This window comes from Manacus vitellinus, unplaced genomic scaffold (genome assembly GCF_001715985.3).
Source record: "Manacus vitellinus isolate BGI_N305 unplaced genomic scaffold, ASM171598v3 scaffold_36_pilon, whole genome shotgun sequence".
NCBI lineage: Eukaryota > Metazoa > Chordata > Aves > Passeriformes > Pipridae > Manacus > Manacus vitellinus.
In genome coordinates, this window is record NW_021940508.1 from 3,635,374 (window position 1) to 3,659,133 (window position 23,760).

Sequence of the window (23,760 nt, forward strand, 5' to 3'; positions counted from 1 at the left end):
TTAGCTTAAGCAGATCAGCTGTCCCTGTTCAGGGAAGAAAGCTACCATTGTCCTTTGCATTGGAGCTGATGCTGTTGAAGGTGAAAGTATAAAATCAGCAATTAAAGCTGAAAATTTGAGCATCTACATCTTGGTGATGCTCAGAACAACTGTTGGTGTCAGCCTATCCAACTTTAACTTGCAGTGGCCAAGTGTCAAAATCATCTTTGTTCCAGCTTTGGTTGCCAAAGCAGCGGGGCAGGAGTGAGTGTAAGCCTGCAATGCTCAGCAGGTACAAATGCTACTGGCTGCGTTCAGCTACTGGTAACAAGTGCTGCAGCAAGAATTTAAAACTACATGAGTTTTGGAGTACACTTAAATCTTTCTTTATTGAAGTGCAATGAGTCCAAGCAGTTCCCAACTGACAGAATCATGCAAGTAGTGGAAGGTGTCAGAAGGTTAGCTGATAGTAGTCCAACCAGTCAGGCATTAGGAATTGCAACCACATATGCACTGCATCTTAATTTGTCTTTCGGAATCATGACAAACAGAACTGCCGTCAACAGCAGCATTGCTGTTTCTTAAAAGAAAATGCTTTTTAAAAACTATTTTGATGAGGAAGTTCAAAAGAAGAATTTGCAATTGTTTAGATTATGGTCTGGTCTCTGCTTAAATTTCGTTCTGTGCAAAAACTGTCCTGGTTTGCAGTGGTAAAGTTGTATCAAGCTGACATACAGCTTTTCAGAAGTTAGCTGTTACATGCCTGTACCAGGAATCTCCAAGTGGGTTAAATGCAGTGGTATGATCTTTACTAAACGATCACTCCCACTCATGATCCTTTCAATTACTGGGGTTCTTGCACTGGCTATACCATGTCTCTGGAGCAAGGGTCAAACAAATGCATGAGAGCTCGGTGTTTGAGCGCTTCACTGTGACTTGAGAAATGCAAAGAAGAGGAGGCATTTTTGGTTTATTAAAATTACAAATAAAAAAAATGTAACACCAGAATTTAGGAAAAATCAATAATCCCCTTTGAAAAGTGAATAATCCCCTCTGTGAGATGTGCTGAGTATAAAGTCTGCAGTGCAAATTTATAAAATAGAACACAGCTTGGATGTGTGCTTAATCCCACCGTAAGAATGGATTGCTTTCCTCAAGTCTTGTTCTGTGGGATCTGGGTGGGACATGATAGGAACAGATTCAAGTGCCCTTTTCTTCTGTACTCTGTGCAGCACAATCCTGTAGACCCCTGTTATTGAGCTGCGTGCATCTCTTCCCCGGTTATTTTGAATGTGCTGCTCTGTGATTCCCAGATCTTCCAGAATATTTTTCACTTCAATTTCTTCTTCTTTGAGCATACTGATGTCTGATAAATACTTAGGATCCAGTTTAAATGTCTGTAAAGGTTTGGGAAACTGTATGCCTTGCATCCATTCGCTGTTCATAATCAGTTTGACAGAGTATCGCTTGGTTGGTATGGGCTGAAGGACTCCTTTGATCAGTTTCTGGCAATTTTCTGAGAGGCAGGGAGGCAAAGTGTATGTCCCTTCAAGAATGCACTTCTTCAGTTTGCCTACAGTATCTGCCCGAAATGGCATGCTACCCGTCATCATGAAGTATAGTAGGATTCCTAGTGCCCAGATGTCCACATAGATGCCTATATAGTTTTCATCTCGGAAGAGTTCAGGAGCAGCATAAGGAGGAGAGCCACAGAAAGTTTTTAAAGTTTCATCTCGTTTACTTATTGTGCTGAATCCAAAGTCTCCCACCTTAACACAGGTGTTACTGGCATAGAAGACGTTTTCTGCTTTCAGGTCCCGGTGAATTATATTATTGTCATGCTGTAGGACAAGAGGAGAAGTTGGTATTGGTTTGTTCTCAATGGCTACCCCTAACTGATTAGTTACCCCACAGGAGAAGGGGAGTTATCTTGGGCAAAGTCAGAAACTAGTATTGCAACAAAATTGAAAAAGTATTAAACAAATATAACCTAATTCTCTAATGATACAAAACCAATTGAGTAGGGGGAAAAGAAGGATGCTGGGATTTTTTTAAGAACAGCAGTCCCAACTATACTAAGTATTTTTGTGAAGCGAATTTGTGAGGGCAGAATGGCTAATCCTACAAGACTAGACATACCTTCATGTGCAAAATCAGTATTTTTTCAGGGTTCACGACACTTGGTTTTGCAGTTACTACATGTAACAGCTTGTGGAAATAAGTGCTTATTTAGTTCACTGAGTGAACACAATCACAGATAGAGTAAGAAAGTTACTATAATTGTGTTGTGTGATGTAATGTCCTATGAGGAACTGGTGGTGGCAGGAGAAAAGGACCACAGACTTGGGCTTCATGGTATTTCATGTTGCAGGATACCAAGTTTAGTGGTGTCTTCTAGTTTTAAAAAGCTAAAATAAATACATTCACTGTAACTTCTACTTTCTTCCCTTGGAAATGGTAGTAGTAGCTAAGGACTCAAACTGAATTTGTTCTGCTTAGTCACAACATACCCATCTTGATTAGGTAAGGGTTTAGCGTCATTTTTGAACTAACGAGAAGGAATGGATGTGTTTGAGCACACTCTGCTCTACCCTCTAGAGTAACAAGGTGCAGTATCTGGAGGCAATAAGGAAACCATTTGACATCCTATTTCAACTGACGTCAATAACAGGCAGGGATTCTCTGTTCTTGTTGTGGACTGGCAGCAGTCAGATGGGATTTATACAGTCTGGATTTGATGTCTTACCAAAAGTAAAATGTTGTGCAGAAGTCCGTGTGTACAAGTGAAGAGGTTGGCCAGCTCAGTAATCTGGGTTTAATTCTAAGAAATAGACGTGGTGTAATTTTGAAATGTAAATTAAGTTCCTGTAGCTGCAGGGTATCTGTCCTGTGGAAAAAGTGTTGGAGCTAATCCATCACTTACAGGACATACAATCATTTTGTCAAAATATATAAAAAATGCGTACTGTTTATGTAAGAGGAGCAGTGCGTGACCTGGGAACACCCTTGCTCCTGACCTCACCAGAGGCTATTATGTGGCAAGAGAACATGAGCCACCGGAGGGCACTCTGAGCCAACTTTAACGAATACTACTTTTACTTGTCAAACTTTTAGAACAGTCCTCCGTGTTTTCATGCTGTTGTTTGAAGTACCTGTATTTACTATGCAAGGTTCAGAGGACATGGTATTGAAGTAGTTAATTGCTCCTTTCTGCCTTTACAAGATGCTTTGGGCTCTACACAAACGGCATCATCCCAGGTACAGGTACTGAAGGCCAGTCAAGGGGGAAGGGACTTGCTGGGTGTTAACCTCACGCTAAAGTGAGGACCAGGAATGGCCTGTCTTTACGTGACAGACTCCCATGTTCATTAATAAGCAAGCTGGATGTTTGCAAACCTAACAAGCCTCTCTGGAACACTTCGTCCTAGCAGAAGGGTGACTAATCCCATGTTTTGAAATAAGTGGAGGGAAAAAATGAAGCTTTGTTCACTGGTGCCCAGGCACCTTAAAGCAGACAGAACACTGTTGCAAAAGGGATGATTCCACCCACCAAGTGTTCCCACTTCAGTCTCCTCCCGAAAGCTATTAACAGAGAGGCAGTAACTCGAGGTAGGTGTGCAAGCTCTCTGATATTCTCTTCTCCAGCTGTTTTGCTTTTCAGAAATGTGGGCTTGAAACTTGGGTAACAGTAAATCTACTAGTTGAAAACCAAAAGATACACCCACAAAATCTGCTAAGACTAGTGAGGGGGCAACATGCCTGTGTAAGAGCAACTTACCATGTGCTTCACAGCAGACACAATCTGGGAGAAGATTATTTTACACTCCGTTTCTAGCAGCTTTCCTTCTGTACTGATTTTAGTGAAGAGCTCCCCACCTGCTGCATACTCCATCACCAGGTGCAGTTTTGAGAGTGTCTCCACCACTTCATACAGCCTGATGATATTTGGGTGGTGCAGCTTCTCCATGCTGGATATCTCATGAGACAGCAAACGCTGAGTCTTCCGGTCTAGCTTTGTCTTGTCTAAAATCTTAATTGCAACTTTCTCTGAAAAGGAAGATATTTTTCCATTATACCATAATTATACCTATTAGTGCAATAGGTGCAAATGGTAATGCTTTTTACGACAATGCTTGGTTGTTTCACACCAGACAGACAAACTTGGGGGGAATTTAGAGGCCCTGGCTATAAGCCTGAAGGTTTATAATGGAGAGATTTTGAAGTAGATGCAACTTACAGAACTCTTCCCTAACTACTTCTCTCATCCCCCTCCAAATTCTCAGTTAGCAAAATCAGTGTGGTTGAGGTTTGTCTTTGTCAGGATAGCTGTACCAGTTTCTCCAATGTGTTCATGTATTAATAGTTCCTGGTACTGTTCAGAATACAGGAAAAGTACATTTTTATGTCTGGATGACACAGTGGGCCATGAATCCACATCATACACAAGATTTTATTCTGAGGAAGGGAGAAAACAGTGAAGCAGAGTACGCTGCAGGGATCCTGTAAGACAGCAAACCTAGCTGGCATTGCTGTTCTGGTAATGCAAAGCTGCTGTTAAGTCCTAGATGTTTTCTGTAGCATATCTACAGTGAAGGCAAGAGCCACAAAACACAGATATACATCTGCAGCTGCACCACATCATCAGGGTAGCTCAGAGCAGGATGAAGAGGTCAATCACAATTGCCCTTATGTTTCTCTGTTAGTTTGTAGGTTATGGCCTTTGTCTTTGCTGTTCTGAATACAGCTGGTATTTGAAGGATTAGTCTGGTTAAAACAGGTTTACAGTGGCTTTGTATAATTTGTCAGGACAGCAAAATTAAACTGGATCACAGCAATAAAAACAACTATTTATTCCTGGAAATAAATATCTTACTCAACCAATCACAGATTTCTTAACAATGAATCACTTTTAATCAATCTTTCAGAAAAAAACTTCACCCTGCTTTCTAGCACATGGGAGTAAATTAGAAAAAAAAAGGGTATTGTTCACTTTTTACTGTAAGAGAAGAGTGAGAAGGGTATTATATTCGTACATGTGTTCTGGTATAAAAGTACTCAAGATGTTTTTACTTAATGACATAAAGTTTTTAACTCAAGTTTAGTATTTCAACATATCTAAAGGAAGTGTTAAGGATACTTATGCATATATTTTACAGATCAAGAAAACCCCATGCTTGGTACATGTACATTTTTTAGTACCATACATGCATCAATTGATTTCTCTACTGAAGTGCAGCAAGTACTTGAAGCAAATATGATTCTTGTGGAAGGTACTGAATTCCCCTTGACGTGCCTGTTTTCAGGAGTCTGTGCTAAGTACAGGGCAGTTTCCCCATGCTGCTTCTCTCTGACCTGTTTCATGCTTTCTAAGGAGCTCCTTGGGTAGGCAGGTACCTGCTCCTGTGTGGTGAACTGGGAGGAAATGCAGCTACTGACACTCATCCTGGCAGCGCTCTGACTGCTGACCTAGCAGGGACAGACTAAAATCCTTGTCATGTTCCTAGCATACTGATCTCTTAAACCACAAGGAATGAGCATCAGCTTGCAATAGGCTACATTCACTCAGCTAAATGGTTAGATACTACAGGCAGAACAATTCTCACAATCTTAACCATTCAATTTCATCATTACATCTTGATTTATAAAAGTTGGGGTCATTTGGGCTTTAAAAAACAAATCTTCTCCCCTTTCCTCTTGCTGGAAACTACTATTTCTCCTTGTCAGTTTTCCTGCAACGTTTTAAAAAGAAACAGGGGGAAAAAGAAGAATGTTTACAACTGAATGCCTGATCCTGTTCAAACACCACCATAAATCAGGACCAAGCTCCTTTAAGTCTACATAATTGCAGTTGCAAATGCATGACATTCGAAGAAACCCAGCCCACCCAGAGGGTAAGAAACCTGACACCTTCCTTTTCTTTTGTAAACTAGTCCTCTCTGCTTCCCAAAAATTATTTGTTTGCAAATCCTCTATTACCCTTGCTTGGCAGCAGTGCTAAACAGAAGGGCATTTTTAGCAGGCAGCTTATTTACCAAAAGACTGAGTTGAAAGATGTTTGATTGACTATACACAGTGTATGCTGAGGTTTGAAAAGTGCTAGCTGAAATCTTAGTAAGAGAAATTAGGAAAAGGTTGAGAAATAATTTCGGGAGGAAGTGGTATTCGCTGTGATGGCAAAAAAGAAACAAAATACAAACAAAACCAGGTTAAAATTGCTTAAAAAAAAAGGTAAACTAGGTGCCTGGAAATCTCTGCTTTTGCAATTCATGTTTCACATTACACTGACTTTTTATTAGCTGTACATTTTGGATGCTCTTAATTGCATCTATTCAGGTGTGCTCTCACACTACTTTTGTCAGTTGGAAAGCATGTAAAATAAAGGTTACACAGAGCTTAGGAATGTTAATGGTCCTTAGCAAGAAGTTTCACAGGTTTCTGGAAAAAATCTCTGCCAAAATTCAGGTTAATATAATGAATAATGCTCCTGAATATCACAATACACATAGAATCATAAAATCAGAAAGTACCTCTAAAATCATCACATCCAACTGTTAACCCAGCACTGCCAAATTCACCACTAAACCATGTCCCCAAGTGCCACAACTACATGTCTTTTAAATATCTCCAGGGGTGGTGACTTCCCACTTCACTGGGGAGCATGTCCCAGTGCTTGACCACCCTTTCAGTGAGGAAATTTTTCCTAATGTCTGATCTAAACCTTTCCTGGCACAACTTGAGGCCATTTCCTCTTGTCTTATTGCTTATTACCTGGGAGAAGAAAATGACCCTCACTTGGCTACAATCTCCTTTCAGGTATTTGCAGAGAACAAGATGGTCTCCCCTGAGCCTCCTTTTCTCCATACTAAGCACCTCCAGCTCCCTCAGCCGCTCCTCATCAGACTTGTGCTCCAGACCTGTCACCAGCTCTGTTGCCCTTCTCTGGACTCACTCCAGTTCCTCAATGTCCTTCTTGCAGTGAGGGGCCCAGAACTGGACACAGGATTTGTGGTGTGGCCTCACCAGTGCCCAGTACAGGGGGACAGTCACTGCCCTGGTCCTGCTGGCCACACTACTGCCAATCCAGGCCAGGATGCCTTTGGCCTTCTTGGCCACCTGGACACACTGCTGGCTCATGCTCAGCCACTGTCAATCAGCACCCCCAGATCATTTTCCACTGAGCCACCTTCCAGACACTCTTCCCCCAGCCTCTACAGCTGCCTGAGGTTGTTGTGACGCAAGTGCAGGACCTGGTACTTGGCCTTGTTGATCCTCATACCATTGGCCTCAACCCATCGATCCAGCCTGTCTAGATCCCTCTGTAAAGCCTTCCTGCCCTCCAGCAGATCAACACTCCCAGCCAATTTGTTGTCATCTACAAACTGATTGAGGGTGCCCTCAATCCCCTTGTCCAGATCACTGATTACAATGTTAATCAGGGCTGGTCCCAACACTGAGCCCTGGGGAACTCCACTAGTGATAGCCTCAGCTGGATGTAACTCCATTCACCACCACTCCCTGGGCCCAGCCATCCAGCCAGTTTTTTACCCAGTGAGGAGCACACCTGTCTAAGCCACATCACAGCACCACAGATTTTTCTGTATTCTCTAAACAGCCAAGACAGCCCTTATGAGAGAAACAAGGTATGTCATCCAGTAAGATCCTGAAGTTTTTTCCTCTCTCTCTCTCTCTCTAGAAATCATGTGTCCTGCTGTGACAGACCACAAGGACAACAGAAAAGCACACACAGTGTAATTGTTACAAAGGCTCATGGTAGTAAAAGCCAAAACTGTTTCTCTGTTTGATATAGGGTGACATGTATGGAGAGAGACCATACTTAACACTGTGGTAGTAACTGAGGAGCTGAACAGCCCTGACACATATACCACCCCCTACCACAGAGATCCAAACAGCATTAATAACGAAGCCTTTGTATTTATATAATCAGCAAAAAAAGACTAGTACTCATTAACATTGTGCAGGAACATCATCACCAATACAACGATGTGCATCTACTGCAAAAAACAGAATCCTCTTTGTGGGGGTGGGGAGTGGGTATGGCTGCATGCCTGTGTGCACGTCCCTGTTCTCCTGTCTATGTACTGTATTTTATGAGCACAGATAAGCTCACAGGCAGAGACGAGTCAGAAAATGCTTATCTTTTATTCTTCCTTCCTCATGACAGTTGCAAATTTAGTATCAAGAAATCAACTCTTTGCCCAATGAACATTTTAACCAAAAAAAGCTACAAACAAGCAAAAAAAATATTGGAGAGATTTCTGATGAAAAAGAAACTTTTCAAGAAAAAGGAAGAGTTTTGGTTTTGGTATTTAGTTTGTCCAAGTTTACTGTATTCACCAAGTTCAAATTTTTTCAATCAATTCTATTCAAATGCTAAAGCAACTTGTTTTTTAAGTAAGTTCAGCAAGTAAAGGGTTCATCCAGATCAAATTTCTAACTGCCTTTCATTAGCATTCCTGCTGCTCCAGATACAGGAGCAGAATTTCTTCCAGCAGTAAGTACAAGACAGTTACCTCTGGAAGAAAAAAAAAATCACAGAAGAGGAAACAACTTGCCATGGGCCAAGTAGAACTGAGTTGCTTTTCTTAAACAAGCAAAATCAAAAACTCCACACCCAGTTAAAGCAACCCTTGGACAGAGGCAGGCTTAAAAGTGAAAAATTAACCATTAGTTCTCCACTTAGATTCCCAGTGCAACAACTCTTGCACACAAGTTCTCACCCTCTGAAGTCTGGGCTGAAAGAGGCAGTCAGAGAAAATAATGGGAGATAATACAGGTTTCGGGGCATATCTTGTTCTCTCACCTACAAGAGGATGGAAGGAAGGACAGTCAATCAGATTGAAAAAGCAAGCTCTGGTATCGCCAAAGTGGTGTTTGTGTTGAATTGTCAAGTATTTTTCTCGGCTTAAACACAGAAAAGCACCCTATCTTCTGTGAAGGACTAGAAGGGTTAGGTAACTGCAGTGGACACTTCAGTCACAGGTATAACTAAGAACTTGTCATCAACTGTCCTATTTCTTCTTCTGCCCCTGTCTGTCAATAATAGAAATTGTTCTTGTTTTCCATCAGGGTGACTAGTTTTCTCTGCATCTTTGTACACTTACTATTGTGGCATTTTTCTCAATCTGACTCTCCTTCCAGAGCTTGTTTCCTTGCACCTGCTCAGCCCACACCTATAGCCCCATTCCAGCTGTCTGCAAATGATTCTGTAAAGCAGGCATAACAGTTGTCACCAAAATTACTGTGACCAAATAAAATCTTGGTCCATAGTAGTACTATTTGTGATGAAACAGAGGAAGCCTTGCTACGTCTGGCTGCAGGCAGGAGCATGCCCAGCCATGCTGCTGTGGGCATTCACCACCCGTAGCCCTGCAGCCCATGAGCTGGGGCAGGGAAGAGGACAGATTGGCAGGACAGGTTGTAGTAGGGGAGGCACAACACATGCTTTAAAGTGTGGAGTGTTTGAACCATGGGATGAGATATGTTAACACCAGGGAGTGCAGTGATGAACTTTTCTTGTAATGGTTGCTATCTAGAGAAAATTTTTCCAACCTCAACCATTTTTCTGTGACACTGCCCACAGATTCACTTAGCAACATTAAAAAGACACGTACAAACTATATATGTATTTAAGTTCAGGCAACACCTTTCTTTCCATAGAAGGCCGTTTGTAAGGGCACTCAAAGTGCAGTGGTGCCTACCTTTAGTTAGGGAATGAATTCCAAGCTTCACTTGTGAGAAATTCCCACTTCCTATTTCTCCTCTGACTCGATAGAAGGCAATTCTCTTTCCCAGGGTTAATTCTTTCACCACTTTTTCATTGTGAGACATATCCTGCATTAGTTTCTCAAATGGGGTCAGCCTGTGCTGCCTGTTCTCTTCATCTCCTCCATAGCACTCCGGGTGCCCATCATCTTCTCCACTATCCTCATGATTCCACCTGGAGCAGCGGTGTTTTCCATGACCTCCTTCATTCACATATCCTGTTGTCATAGTCTACAGGGTAATCACTTCCCCATTAACAAGATGTCGCAATAACAAGCTTAAATGAAGTAATTCTGAGTGAATATGCAATCCTGCACATAATAGAAACTGTGACAAATGTAGCAAAAAAAAAAAAAAGCTGTTTATGGAAAGTCCAAGGATTAGTTTGAAAATTACTTAAAAAACATATCTGCCTAATCTGCATATTACATGTCCTGTTCAAAATCAGAGATAAACTGGAAGCCGTATACATCAATTTCTCACTCACAGAGTGAGTACGTTGGGATCTTCAGCTACAAGGTCAAAGAGGCTTTGCAATTAACACTGCAAAATTTGTGCAAGAAAGCAGCAAGGTGCTCAGTGTCTATACAGTACATTTGACACATGGAAAATATTTGACACAAATATTCAGGCTTTAGCTTGATGCTTTGAAAACCAACTTGATAGATAAAGGTCAAACAGAAAACTGATTAACTGCTCCTAATAAATTCAGATACCTCCAGTTAATTTTGAATAGCTGACCTTAAGAGCGCAGTTCTACTTGATTCTGGTACCAGTCCAAGAGCTGGCTGTAGGGTTTGCCTTTGATTCATTCTTCAGCTGTGAGCTTGTCACTGTGCCTTGGAAATGTCACTGTGTGTTGAAGCCTTGCTGTAGAAAGTTCGTTGCCCCTCTGTTTCCTTCCCATGGTGGGTTTAATGAAGCACCTAATTCTAGAAGATGACAGGAAAGGCAAAAGCAGTGCTGCGCCTTAGTATCCCTGCAGTCACATGGCAGGACAATAAAGGATTAAGTAACTGCAATGTCACGTTAATTCTCCTTTATTTAGATGAGCTTTCTTTAACGCCTTGAGCCTTCTCAAAATTTTGCCAGACATCTCGTGTTCCTAAGCAGACAGATGAAGAAAGTAATTAAAACCTTTACATAACAGCCACATGCTTCACTACATGACAGCCTCCTGCATACCATTTCACCAGTTTAACTTTGGCAGCACAGACGTGGAAGTCCTTACTCTAAATACACAAGCATGACTTACCTTTAAAGCAGCACACCACTATTTTCTTCTTTACCTTTCTTCTTTAACCTTGGAAAACAGGAGTTGGTCAGCAACTGCTAATCATGCAGCCTGAGGGTGATGAGCTGGGTATGAAAGCTCTTAAGAGTGCAGAGCTCACCTCCCCTGCTCTCAGCCTGCAGCACATCCGACTGATGAACACAGGAGACACCTGACTGCCAGGACAGATTCACCAGACTGAGGGGGAGTAAATTAGACCAGTAACTCAATGCCTGGGGCTCAGGTAGACAGTCAGCTAAGGTGCTGCACTAGCAGAGGGCAGGTGACATTGCCAGGTGGAGCTGCCCTCCACACCCCCTCCCCTGATCTCCTGTGTGAGCAAGACAAAGAGAGGTCAGAGGTACCACCTCAGGTGTCTGTCACTCTCTCTGCCACTTCTCTGAACCAGGAATGCTTCTTATATTGTTTGTTCTCCCTTTGGGGAAAGGATGATTTCTTGCAGGATTGCCTGAATTCTGACCCATAGTTGTTTTCTGCTTTAACCTGTTTCACATGACAATTGTAAAAATATTTTAGGTAATAAAAAACTCTTTATATGAAACTCAACTGTATTTCACAGTTTTTGTGGTGGACAGCACTGTAGCAGAGCAGGGCTTTTGAAAACCACTCATCTGCTCTATACTGCCACAGCAATGCAGACATTAGAGAGGCAGAACTCTGATCCCATTCTGCTCTGTGAGCTTGAGGATAACCACAGCTGCACAGGCTGTCCATACAAAAGCCTGGAAAACTCCATGAGCAATGTCAGAAGTCCCATGTACAAACAACAAGCTATTATTTAAATAAGTGTCTTTGGATGGGCAGTGGCATCCGTGTCACCTTACCAAAGAACAGCTGTAATTTATGGCTCTGAGCACTCCAGAATGGCAGGTATGGGCAATCCTGCTTTGCAAAAGGAAAAACACAGAACTACTAATGGTGGGGAAAAGCCCACCAAACAAAAAAAAAACCACAGGAGGGTCTGGATAGCTCAGTCTTATGAATGCCAGCCTTTTCAGCATCAAGTCAAAGTCACCCAGCTAAAGACTATCTTCTGCAAAAATTATAAGGGCCCTTGCAGTTACCTGGCTGTGCAGAAAGGGCTGACTGTATAAGAAGGATTTCCTTCAAACAGACTTGTACAGACGAGCCCCTCCTGAATACATTCGGTTAAGGCAGAGAAGGCAGCTAGCCCATTCCATGAGAATCACGGGGACCAACACACCACATGGGAATGCCAGAACCTTGTGGGGATAGAGGAGTCAAGAGAAAGGCAAAACTGCCTTAAGCCATCAGCATATGGCTGAATTCTTCCTGAATTTGCTCCTGCGGAAATTTCTCCTGGGGCTCAACATGCTCTTTTTTAGAGCACAGCCTACCATTAATCTGCCTTTCTGGCCTGCCACTTAATTGTCAATCCTGTAACCTCCTGGCATCTGGCCAATGGGTGAGGTGTTCCCTGTCTTTTGAGATGAGCTATTTCAGTATTTCTGGTGTTAGAAGAATATATGCCATCTATTTATGGCCTACATTCCTTCCTGTATTCTAAACCAGTAAAATCTACCCTGATATCACACAAAAGGGCACTGGCTGTAAAAGAAATTCTAAGAGAGAAGGGAAAACAAGGAAATCAGAAGCGATCCAAATACAATGAAGGACAATAATTTAATTTTTTTTTTGCCAGTCTGGCTGACTGGTGACCTGAAGAACCTCAGGAGAACTTATCTGCCCAAATAATAACTTTAAAAAACAAAATAAACAATCAAAAGAAAACAAACCCCAAACCAAACCAAACCAAAACAAAACCACTACAAAAAGCAAAACAAGACAGTGAACAAATGTATCAATCCTTTAAGACTTGTGCCAGCCCAACACTGCTGTTGTTTAACCTTGTTTTTCAAACTGACATTCTAGTACTGTTTTAACTGCTAAATACCCTCAGGCTTCAGCTGCAGGCTCAGTTTAAACCCTGCATCACAACTCTAAGGAAGTTCGGAATGAAAGCAAAAAGGATCAAACCAAGAGAGAGATCACTGGATATACAGACTTTGGTTCCTAAAATCCCATCTTGACAGATATATGTGACATATAAGTGACTTGGTTTTAAGAAGCTTTGAATGGAGCATATGAAAACACACAAGCAGCTAGACCAAGGCTCCAAGCACTGTGTTTTGCAAATTGGTCTCTCTTATTAAGCTTGTCTTTCAGAGAGGCAAAAAACCACTCAGCTTTGAATGCTAAAATTGCTGCAGCTCTTGTTATAGTGAATGTGAAAGAAGCCACACTGGAGGGTCTCCTACCACTCAAATCCTCAGAGTAACAGGGTTTTTATGAGGATGCCACTGGATATTGCAACACATTCACCAGAGTTCCCTTTTCAGGCCCTCTGCTGTCTAGCCCAAGGAGATGAAGATTTTGAAGGTATTTCCCTAGGGTAGGGAATTAGCTTAATTTGTGTAAATTCCTTTGAAGAACAGCATGTCTCCTGCTTAGTACATTATATGCACCATGAGCCAACTCCAGAACCAAATTGAATTTAAAGTAGCAGGGATTTTTTTATTGTCAGTTGTAGGAAAAATATTGTCCCCTTTTTTTAATCATAGCTTTGAAAGTACAGTTGTTGCAAGCAAATACCAACAATCTCCTGTGTATAGAAGACCTATCTTTTATAAAAGACAGAACAGTTCACAATACCTGTACCACAGACCACACACGACACAAAAGCTCTGCTGTGCAGCCAGACACCACAGGGAAAATAAAAGCTCCACTTTTCTGCTTTTGCTACAGTAATATTGAGTGCACAGCTGTTGTGGCCAAAGGAAATCAACATTTTTTCAAGGTTTGCCCCGAGCACATTTTTTGATTTAAGAAGCACTCTCAGTCTTACTTCTGTGAATGCCAGAAAACAGAGTGCCTATATAAAACACAACCCTGAGCTTCATAGGAGTTGTTAAAAAAAAAACAAAACAACTTTTCAAAACACAAAATATAGCACAGCTACAGGCTGAATGCAGACCTGTATATTCCCAGATCAAGTGGGAGGAAATACTAACAGCAGAGAACCTCCAGAAACAACTTGTTCTCTCTGCCCAGGGCCACATGCCACCCATTTCTGTACATCCCAGAATTACTGCAGTTAGTTGGTATAGCACTCAGTTTGCCCTTGGCCTTACCCATCTAAGAGGTCACTCTAATTAAACCCACGTCCTGAGGACCTCGCTGCCACCGTCCAAGCTCGCTCGGCCCCGGCAGATGAACCTCAGGATTAAAGGGTGGGCTCAGTTCAGCACACACTGTGTCTCACCTAAAAAATCCACTGCGCAGGTATGAAGGCTTTACCCACTTTTGCAAAGCCCTGTATTGACATCTTCTACAAATGCAGTTGTATTGGCCTTTTTAGCCACCAGCGCGCTTGTGACAAACGTGGGTAGAGACCTTTCCCAAATCTTCGTTCACGAAGCCCAGCCATGACTCAGTTTGCCAGTTATTGTTTGACGAAAACCAGACATGATGAACATTGTTCTTATCAACTTCCTGCTGTGCCTGGGAACACTGATGGCAGCCACAGTGATGCCCCTGAGCTGGCAGGTGACCAAGGCATCACTGCTGTTCCTGTGCTGCTGTGCTGGACAGGCTGGAACTCCTGTGGGAACTCGAGCTGAAGAGACTGTGACCTGCAGATGAGTCCATGTGGGAGCAGGTGCATCTCAAAGCATCTGTGGTTATGACTGTGCCACAGCTAGTATGCCTCTAAAGGGATTATGGTGCATTTCAAAGCCACTGTGGCTGTGGATAAGTCTCTCCCAGAGCAGGTATATATATCTCTGAGGAGACTGGCTCAGAGATAAACTTCCACTCCAAGCAGGTACAATCCTGTGATCTGTGAGTAAGTCCAAGCTGGAGCAGGGGCAAGGGGAAAACTTCACTGCAATGTTAAACCATGACATGTTGACCTTAATCATCTTAAGGATATTCCAACCTAAATGATTCTATCATTCTCAGCCTTATAAATATTCTTACCAAGAATATTCTTGCCAACAATGCTAAGACATGGCATTGTTTTTCCACATACAGAATACTAACATATGCAGCAGCCCTGGCTGAAACAGAACATAAACACCTTCAGTGGATTCTATGTGAAACTGTACTGACTCCTTCACCACAACAGAATGTCTGTTGTACACACTGTTATCAAACCAAGAAAACAACAATTCTGATGTAAAAAGGAAAAAACAGCCACAAAACCACCCCTCCACATTAGAACACACTAACTCTTGCCTACAACTTAATTCTACAATTGTAACTCAGAGGAGAAAACAATGGACTTTGAAACCTATTTAGAAGTTTAATAAGCCTGAGCCCTGCATACTGAAGCAGGATACATGTGGATGCTTGCTCAAGTGTCCTCAACTGCACCAGAAAGACTGAAAACCCTTATCTTTTGGGTTGATCCCACACTCATTCTGGAATGGACCCCTAAAGACAAACACAGTTATTTCACTGATGGAACCTGATCTCTCAAGGATTTTACCTGATCAGCCTATTCCCAGAGCTGCTGACGAGATACAGGCAGGAGCGTGGAAAGCACAACTTGGCACAGGTCACCGTAGAAGAAAACTATAGATCCAAGCAAGTTCCCATGTTCATTTAGTCCAACTTCCTTCTTGCCAAAACCAGAGATAGGAGATTGAGGAAAAACACACTGGTGTGCCCTAATCTGTAACCTAGCCTTAAGAGATCTTTCCATGATCTTTAGGCAGTGACTGGCTGTGTCTAGGGAGCGCTCCAGTTTGACTCACAAGACCCACCAGGGACTGACAGGCAGTTCATGCCACACTGATATCAGGGTGCAGCACAGACTCACCTTTCCACCTCCCCAGGTGACTGGCTGGCATAAGCTCTTGGATGAGAGATGAAGGAAGGATGCACAGAGCCCTCAGCACTCAGAGGTCACGTAACCCTACCAACACTGGCTGGGTGCAGCCCACCTGGTGGAGCCTCACATCAAATCCACAGTCTGTAGAGTGCTTAGGGTATATGGAAAAGAAAATCAATGCATAACAATCAATGCAACACAAACAATACTAAGCTAATACATCAATACTTGTGAAGTAGAAACTAAAATGAAGGGGAAAAAAATCCCTTTCATCCTTTCACAGCTAGAAAGAAAATTAAAATTAATTACTTTGTCTTTGAATTGTGCAGAAAATTGCATTAAAAGCAAAGACAAAAAAAGAATTTATTAGCAGAGCCCATTGATTTCCCAGGTCTTTGAAATACATGGGAGGGAATAATTTGAAGTCTGACTGTCTTTTGAAATTAAATTTACCCTTTCAAAACTTTAACCCAGCCAGTCTATGTTATTTCCTTTCCTGAGGTATAACGCAAATTGGTCAATGTGCCTTGAAACTGTTCTTCTAGGATAAAATCAGTTTCCATTAAACATGTATTCAAAGTCAACAGAGATGCCTTTTAAATAACAGAAAAAACTCACATCTAATTCAGTTATTTCACTAAAAATGATTTTGACATATAAGTTTTCCGTGAAAATAAAACAAATCTTCTGGAAAAAGCAAACTGTAGTACAAGAAGTAAGAAATAGGCAATACTTTGAGTCCCACTGAAATCACAGAAGAAATCAGTCTTTACTCATATCAAGAAAATGATTGTATATTTAGGCAGATAAGCATTGCTAAGTAGGTGACATTATTTGCAAGGAACAGAAATTTAAAATGTATTTCCATACAAGGAAAACAGAAAATGTTCTGGTTTGGATTGCCTATCATAGTTTTATTTCACTACTCTCACTTACTAGATTGGCCCTAGCAAATAGAAACAACATTACCTCTTACAATGTAATCAAGTTTATCACCCTATATGCACTCCTCAAAAGCACTGAGAACTAAAAGGTTAAGTACTTATAAGGTGATTTTTCAATGTGTCTGGGCAGAAGAAAAGCAGTTGATATTATTCTTCAGGGAGCAATTTGAAAAGATATAACAGATCTCTTGCCCACTAAAGATTCCTTTTCCACTGGATTGAGAACAGGAGTGAAATTAGGATGGGTATTTTTGAAATTGGGATCTAGAGAAAAAGTGTAATGACAGCAAGAAATATTCAAGACAGCCCACTGCAAATTCAGCTGTTCTCTCAGTTTAATCTGCTGTGATGCATAGTAAGGATCCTAAGTGAGGGATATTAACCCAAAGAAGATAGAACACAACTCTAGATTTTACTCTTCTTTTGTGACTGTGGCTTCAGTATTGCTGCTAAATGCTTCACATGCAATCCTAGGCTCTTTTATAAGCCTTTTTTTTCCCTCCCCCTTAAACTTATCTGGTTTTGGAGCACTGAAAAATCCATAATATTGTCTCTCAAACCAAATGTTCAAATACATCAGTGTGTGCTGAGGAGGCTGTACACCAACAGGTTTAGGCAACTGCCTCGCTCTGCTGCAAGGATCAGCAAAGAAGCCAGGGTTTGAAGGCAGGGAAAGCTGCCAGTGTTTGGGGCAGGCACAGACCAAGACCCTTCTGGCTCGGAAGGTGCAAAAGAGGAACACTACAGAGGGCCAAGTAGTACAGGTCTCACTACTGATTCACTGAAAGGCAGAGTCATGCAGAAAAAGCTGCTACATCTCAAATCCCTAAAAACCATCCTACTTTTCACATCACATTTGAACAGCAAAACCTTTCCTGACTTGAGTAAATATTAATGTTAATACATTTGGCTAGTATTTAATTTCATTAGCTAATCTCATTGGCATTTGTTCAGTATGTGTCCTTGAACTCAGACTATTATTATTATTATTATTATTATTATTATTATTATTATTATTATTATTGTTATTGTCAAAATGAAGGTAAACAGTGTTCCACTAGAAAGAACAGTGCAAATCTGAGTATCCAGCAGCATTAGGAAACCCATCAGTGTTCTTCCTACTTTACTTTTTCTAATTAAATCCACTGGAAAGGGAACTGTTTTTCCAAAGATTTTTGGAACAGCTAAATATATATCATCTGGCATGAACTGCCATACAAAAGATCATAACACTTACCACACAGAAGACCACAAAACATCTCAAAAGCTAAGACAGCTGATATTTTGTTAAAATGTTACTGAGTAACACATTCAATGTTCAAGTGTAGGGACAAGATTTTGTCAAATTTGAAAAATGGAAATTAAGAATAAGTCCACATCGTTACATGTAACTCTATTCTTACATGTAACTCTATGGTATTACACAGATACAAATTACATTCCATGATTTCAGGAAGTATAGGTTCACTACAGAAGCAAAAAGCAAATATACACTGAAGTACAGCATAAGCAAATTTTAGACCATGTTTAAACCATAATCTTCCCTGCAAGGATCCACTCCCCCAGTGCAGTTCCATTACAGCCATCATTCACACAATACAATCTGAAAGCCCACGTTTATTTAAAAGTCTACAGGTAAGATACTCCAGTTCCTCACCTTCCCTCTATTTTCTCCTTGAAGAAATCTGCAGGAGAATTTCATATGAGAATCCAGAAATGCATCTGAGACTAGAGACATGCAGAAGAGTTTATAAGCTATTCCTATCAGACTAAAGTTCTGAAATAGCAATCTATTTTTAAACAGATGACAATGTAATGCTGCTAGTGGTTCATTCACTGACTAATCTATCCCGGATTTGCTTAATGCTCTACCCCTTTCCAGCAGCCTTCTATCAGCTCAAGAAAGAGCAGCTGCCTGAGGGAAGCAAAATTCAATGTAAGGGAAAAAACTCTAATTTAATTTTACTTTGTAAAATGGGGAAAAAAAAACAATAGGAAAACAATCAGAGGAACTAGTTCATAATTAGTGTTTAGGAAACAAAGAGAAAGGAAAGAGAAAAAAAATGGAGAGAGTAAAAAAATTGTAAGAGTCTGTACTACTTAAATGGTGATAATTGCTTGAGCACAACATATTTTTTTTCCATTTATCATTATAATTAAACTATAAAACCTCTGGATGAGAGTTTTTTCAAGACAGTTATGAATGCAACTGCTGTTTAAGTGGTATGCACATGAAATTATATTACCAGCAGGAAAGGATTCTGAGAAAAAAATATGACTTTAAAACCACAATGATGCTTTGGTGTACTACTAAAGGCAACACACAGTGTCACTGGTGGATCATGTGACATGTCATTTAAAAACATAAAGTCATAAGACCTGCTAAGGTTTCTAGGACAGCTTTTGCAAATAGAGGAAAATGGGAACAAGAGATACAGAGGAAGGGCCTGTTCAGCTTTTCCAACTACACAGGCTAACACCATGAGGCCAGCAAGATAAGACACGAAATGCTTAATGTTGCCCTGAAATCTGAACAAAGTGCAGCTGGCAATCCAGAAGCTTACATTCTCTCAGGACAAACTCTGACTTGTCAGGTGCTGGGCAGGGCATCAGCCTGAGCACAGTAGTCAGAGCCTCTGGAAGTAAAAGGCCAAGTTCTCACCCCTTCTCAAGAAGGGCACCCTTCCACATCCCTGATTATTAAAAAAATGCATCATGAAGAACTGCAGAGTCAAAACCAAAACCTTTTACTCTTCACAGCCATTTACAAATGACATTGCATTGTTTTAGCACCACAGAGTGATAGCAGAAATCAGGTCTGGAAATGAAGACATTTGCAGTATTTGCAGTAACATCTTTACTTTCAGGTAAGAGGGGACATTTGACTTATTTGCTCTCCTATACCCTCTATCTAGCAAACAAGTTCCATTAAGAGCCTGAAGCCTCTCAGAAAGCAGTCTCACGATCAGCTTCTGAAGAGGTGTATTTGAAGAAATTTTCCATCAAGCATCTCAGAGTAGACATGACACTGCCTTTAATCTTGCCTGGTGATGTACCATGTGTGAACAGTCAACACTGCCTTGAGCTACACCTGCCTGCTTTGCTGGCACTAAGCTTTTCAGCCTCTAACACAATGATTAAGAGCTTCTTCTGGTTCCTTCAAAGGTCTCTGACTCAACCTTGATGGACAATATTCACTCTCCTGTCTCTCCATGGCAGCAGCATTTCTCAGTGCCACAGCACCAGTTGAGAGAGAAAAAGAAAGAAAACGCATGTCTCTTGCATCCTCTTCATATAATTAGTACTTAACCCAGCTAATCACACCACTTAATCTGGTGACACCATGCAGAGCTCAACAGGACTGGAAAGAGATTATTCTCATAACCTCTAAACCACAGGGCTGGCATCATTTGGTTTACTGGATGAAAGAACTTCATACATTTCTGTCTCTCATTTTAAACCTGGGGGTACCCCTAACCACTCGAAAGGCAAGGATGGAGTTATTTACGGCAGTGATCATGTACTCAAAAAACAGAGAACCATTAATTTGAAAGCCTGTTCCCATCTCAAAGCCAGCATCGAGCTGATATCCTGCACTCCCTGCACTCTCCAGACAGAACTCCACAATTTTTCATAGACATGATACAGAACTGAACATATACACCACTTGTGTGCAAAGTTAAATCAAAAGCCAAGCAAAAAGGCAACTTGCCCTTGCTATGCTCTATTCTTGTTCATGAAAATGAAATGCAATGTGCACATAGACTAACATATTGTTCACTTTAGGCAATGCCACAACTTCTGCTTACTACCCCTGATGAGGATACTCCTAATATTCCTTTAAGGTGTTTTACATATTTTTCCAGAGTAACAAAAAATGCACATAACTTTCTGCTTGTATGTACAGTTCACTTTACAGAAGTAAACAGGTTAAGCCAACAGCTTTAATGAGTTGTTACTTTATGCCCAAGACAATCACACAAAAATGACCACAAAGTTTCATAAATTGTTGGAATCGAACTTGAAAGATTGCTAAAGGACCAAGACTGCTAGTGTGATGGATGAAATTAAAACAATGGAGTCTCATTTGTGATGAAGAAGGAATCTGTTCACCTTTCCTATTTTAGTACCAACAATGGACTTTCTCATCATGTAAAGGAGTCTTAACAATACATTTCCTAAATCTGAATTTCTTATTACAGCAGTAAATTTAAGACAGAATTCTGAGATTTGAAAAGTTCTGCAATGCTACTGAATCAGATTAAAAAAAATTTATACTGGGACTTTACTTATGGCCTGATGAAGCTGAGTTCTCTTCCTTCAGCCAATATGAGAATTCCAGTTCTAACAAAGTTTTCTTGTAATTATTATTTCAGAATAATTTAGATTGTCTTTTAATTCTGATTTCTAACATACTAATTCGAGGAAGACAGAAAAAATACTGTTACTAGAGGCATTTTTTCATCCTTCCTCAAGTGGTTTCACCAGTTGACCTAGTGTTTATGCTTCAAGATTCAGACAAAAACCAGACATCTTTTGAGCATCTCCATATCACTTCTGTACTGAAACACATTTGTCAATCTCTCTATTAGCAGAATGTCTTACACCTATGAAAATTATGGTAGCAGTGTAAAACTTGACTACAAATACAAACAGAATGAGAGTCCAAATAAACTTTAAAATTCCAGAGACCTTGGCAGACAGTGTTTGTTCAGAGCCCTGAGATCCCTTACATACACCACGCTATATTTACTACTGGGAGGATTAGCAGAGACCAACATCAAAAGTGAACTGCCATTGCTAAAGCTGCCAAACTTAGAGAGTCTTCACAAAGTATTTCTGAAGCATAAAATTTCTGTGGAACTGTATTACACCTAATTGTCATCTCAGTATCTACCAAGTGAAGCTCAGGTCCTTGGTGGAAAAAGGCTCCAATATAATCAAGGAATTGATTCTCATTTTCATGCTGTAGCAGTCAGGAACCAGGCTCCTCTGTAGCACCATTTTGTGTAGACTACCAGCCACAACATCAAGACCATTGCTGAGTCAGCAAGACTTCAAAGCCCAGGCTCCTTTACTGAATGCATTCACCAAAACTGGCTCTGACTTTAAAATTTTCTCAGCATTTTTCTTCACATTTGCAGATAGTTACACTTGTTTCTAAGGTGACCTGAATAGTAACATCAAATGAGAAGAAGGCCTTTCTCACTGTGTGGACACACATCAGAGAAACATATGCTCCTTCGATGGAACCAGGAAAACAAAAGCAGGGTCAGATAAAAGTACGTAACCTCAAGGGTTCTCACTCAACTTTTTCCCCCTGTACTACAGCCCTAATTCCACATTTCTGTTTTACATCCTTCTGATCCCACACTCAATTATATCTTACAATGTACCTATCACACAGACACATATGTAAGCAGATAGCCACCACAGACTCACATGTGCGATATCCAAGGAAAACCTGCCAGAGAACTGGGGGTTGCCGCAATTCCTCTTCCCACACTGGCTCTGACTACCACCAAAGCACTCACTGCTGTTATCACTGGCTTTTCCCTCCCAACAGGCTGCCAGTGGTTGTTCCTCACTTGCCTGAAGAGAGCAAAGCATGGAGTGGAGGTCAATGGAAACAGCTTCTCCCATTCACCCCTAGATATTGCAAGTCAACAGGTGGAGCAATTTCCAGTTAAATGTCACTGTCACTGTGGGCAGCCCAGTGCAATACAGCACATTCAAAATCATTTAGTATACTCATCCAGCCACATAAAGGCTTTTATCATTAAGAAGTTCTCAGATCAGACTGGACAGAGGAAAAATAACCGAGAACAAAACAAGGATACTGCCAAGACAGGCTCTTCTCTGAAGGAAACAATTTCTGAAACAACACATCTGTACAGGAAGCTACATTCTTATGGTGAGTTACTGATGTGTTGGCTCCACTTTTCAGTTTCATTGATACCATTGTCTTGATACCATTGTCATTGATACCATTTCAGTTTCATTGATATTGTCTTTTCCCTATGAATAGCCCAAGATTCGATGTCCCAAAACAGTATCTTTTTCAGTAAAGGTCCTGTGTGGCCCCATATGTTGGTTATGTGGAGCTCATAAAGGCAATTTAGTTTCTTTTAAGAACATGAAGTTATTCCACATCTGGAATAAAACAACTTCCACATGTTTTTAAACAAAACAAACCCAACAGAACCCATGTCAAAAGAGCTACCACAAAATAACCTCATGACTGGAACACCTACTCAGATTTTGGTGGTGTATTTGAATCCCTGTCCTAAGCCCTGAAGAAGGGTTTCAGATGCAGTCTTTCCATGTGTAGAACACTACCACTGCTCAACTATCCTACAGGCATGCCTTAAAAAACCCATAAGCGCCTTTAAAGTAAATTTCTAAAAGGTTGCACAGAAGACAATTCACTGACTGTGATGCAGACCCATGCAGCAATTTACACACAAAATTTATGCATGAAACTATCACCCCCTCATGTGAAGAAAAGTTAAAAAATATTTTCTCAACATCAGGCTTTATGAGCATAGCTCTGTGTGAGACACCCAAATAATGTGATGTTTAGCAAGAATTAAGCCTCAGTCACAATGAGTTTGTTCTGCTAAGTACAGAATTTTTGGCAACACCAATCTCTATTCCTATATATTCAATATAATTTGCTTAATGACTAAATATTCATGTCATTTGTTGGGCTAGTTTCCAGGTATTTCTTAAGTTCAATCTTTGATTTTTCTACCAAACATGTTCTCAGGCGGTATACCAGGGTGAATTTATGCTGATACTTTTGGTCTGTGTTTGGCCCTGCCACCTGTGAAAGCTTTGCTCTTTCCCTGCCAAGTTATGGGAAAACAAGCACTGATAAACCAGAAAGTTGTCCTTGAAGAGAG

The 23,760-nt window shown here is 40.9% G+C and overlaps 1 protein-coding gene across 2 annotated transcripts; it reads right to left on the bottom strand.

Annotated features, from left to right (window-relative positions):
• Positions 1-353: 353 nt before the first annotated feature.
• Positions 354-18,588, bottom strand: NIM1K (NIM1 serine/threonine protein kinase). Of its 2 annotated transcripts, none has more exons than XM_029961557.1 (4): positions 18,513-18,588; positions 9,699-10,867; positions 3,758-4,026; positions 354-1,820 (listed from the first exon to the last, which is right to left on the bottom strand). In XM_029961557.1, exons 2-4 carry the CDS (start codon positions 9,988-9,990, stop codon positions 1,071-1,073), a joined length of 1,311 nt encoding a protein of 436 aa, XP_029817417.1. In that variant the 5' UTR covers positions 9,991-10,867; positions 18,513-18,588; the 3' UTR covers positions 354-1,070. The 2 variants fall into 2 exon arrangements, with proteins under 2 accessions (XP_029817417.1, XP_017932772.1); XM_018077283.2 differs by lacking the exon at positions 18,513-18,588 and having other exon boundaries at positions 9,699-9,937; positions 10,504-10,958.
• Positions 18,589-23,760: the final 5,172 nt, after the last annotated feature.

Coding starts and splice junctions, on each gene's coding strand:
- NIM1K (XM_018077283.2), bottom strand. CDS start 10,574: ATGAATCAAAGGCAAACCCTACAGCCAGCTCTTGGACTGGTACCAGAA. Junction 9,938..10,503: donor AGTAGAACTGCGCTCTTAAG/GTCAGCTATTCA, acceptor CCGCTGCTCCAG/GTGGAATCATGAGGATAGTG. Junction 4,027..9,698: donor AATTCATTCCCTAACTAAAG/GTAGGCACCACT, acceptor CTTCCTTTTCAG/AGAAAGTTGCAATTAAGATT.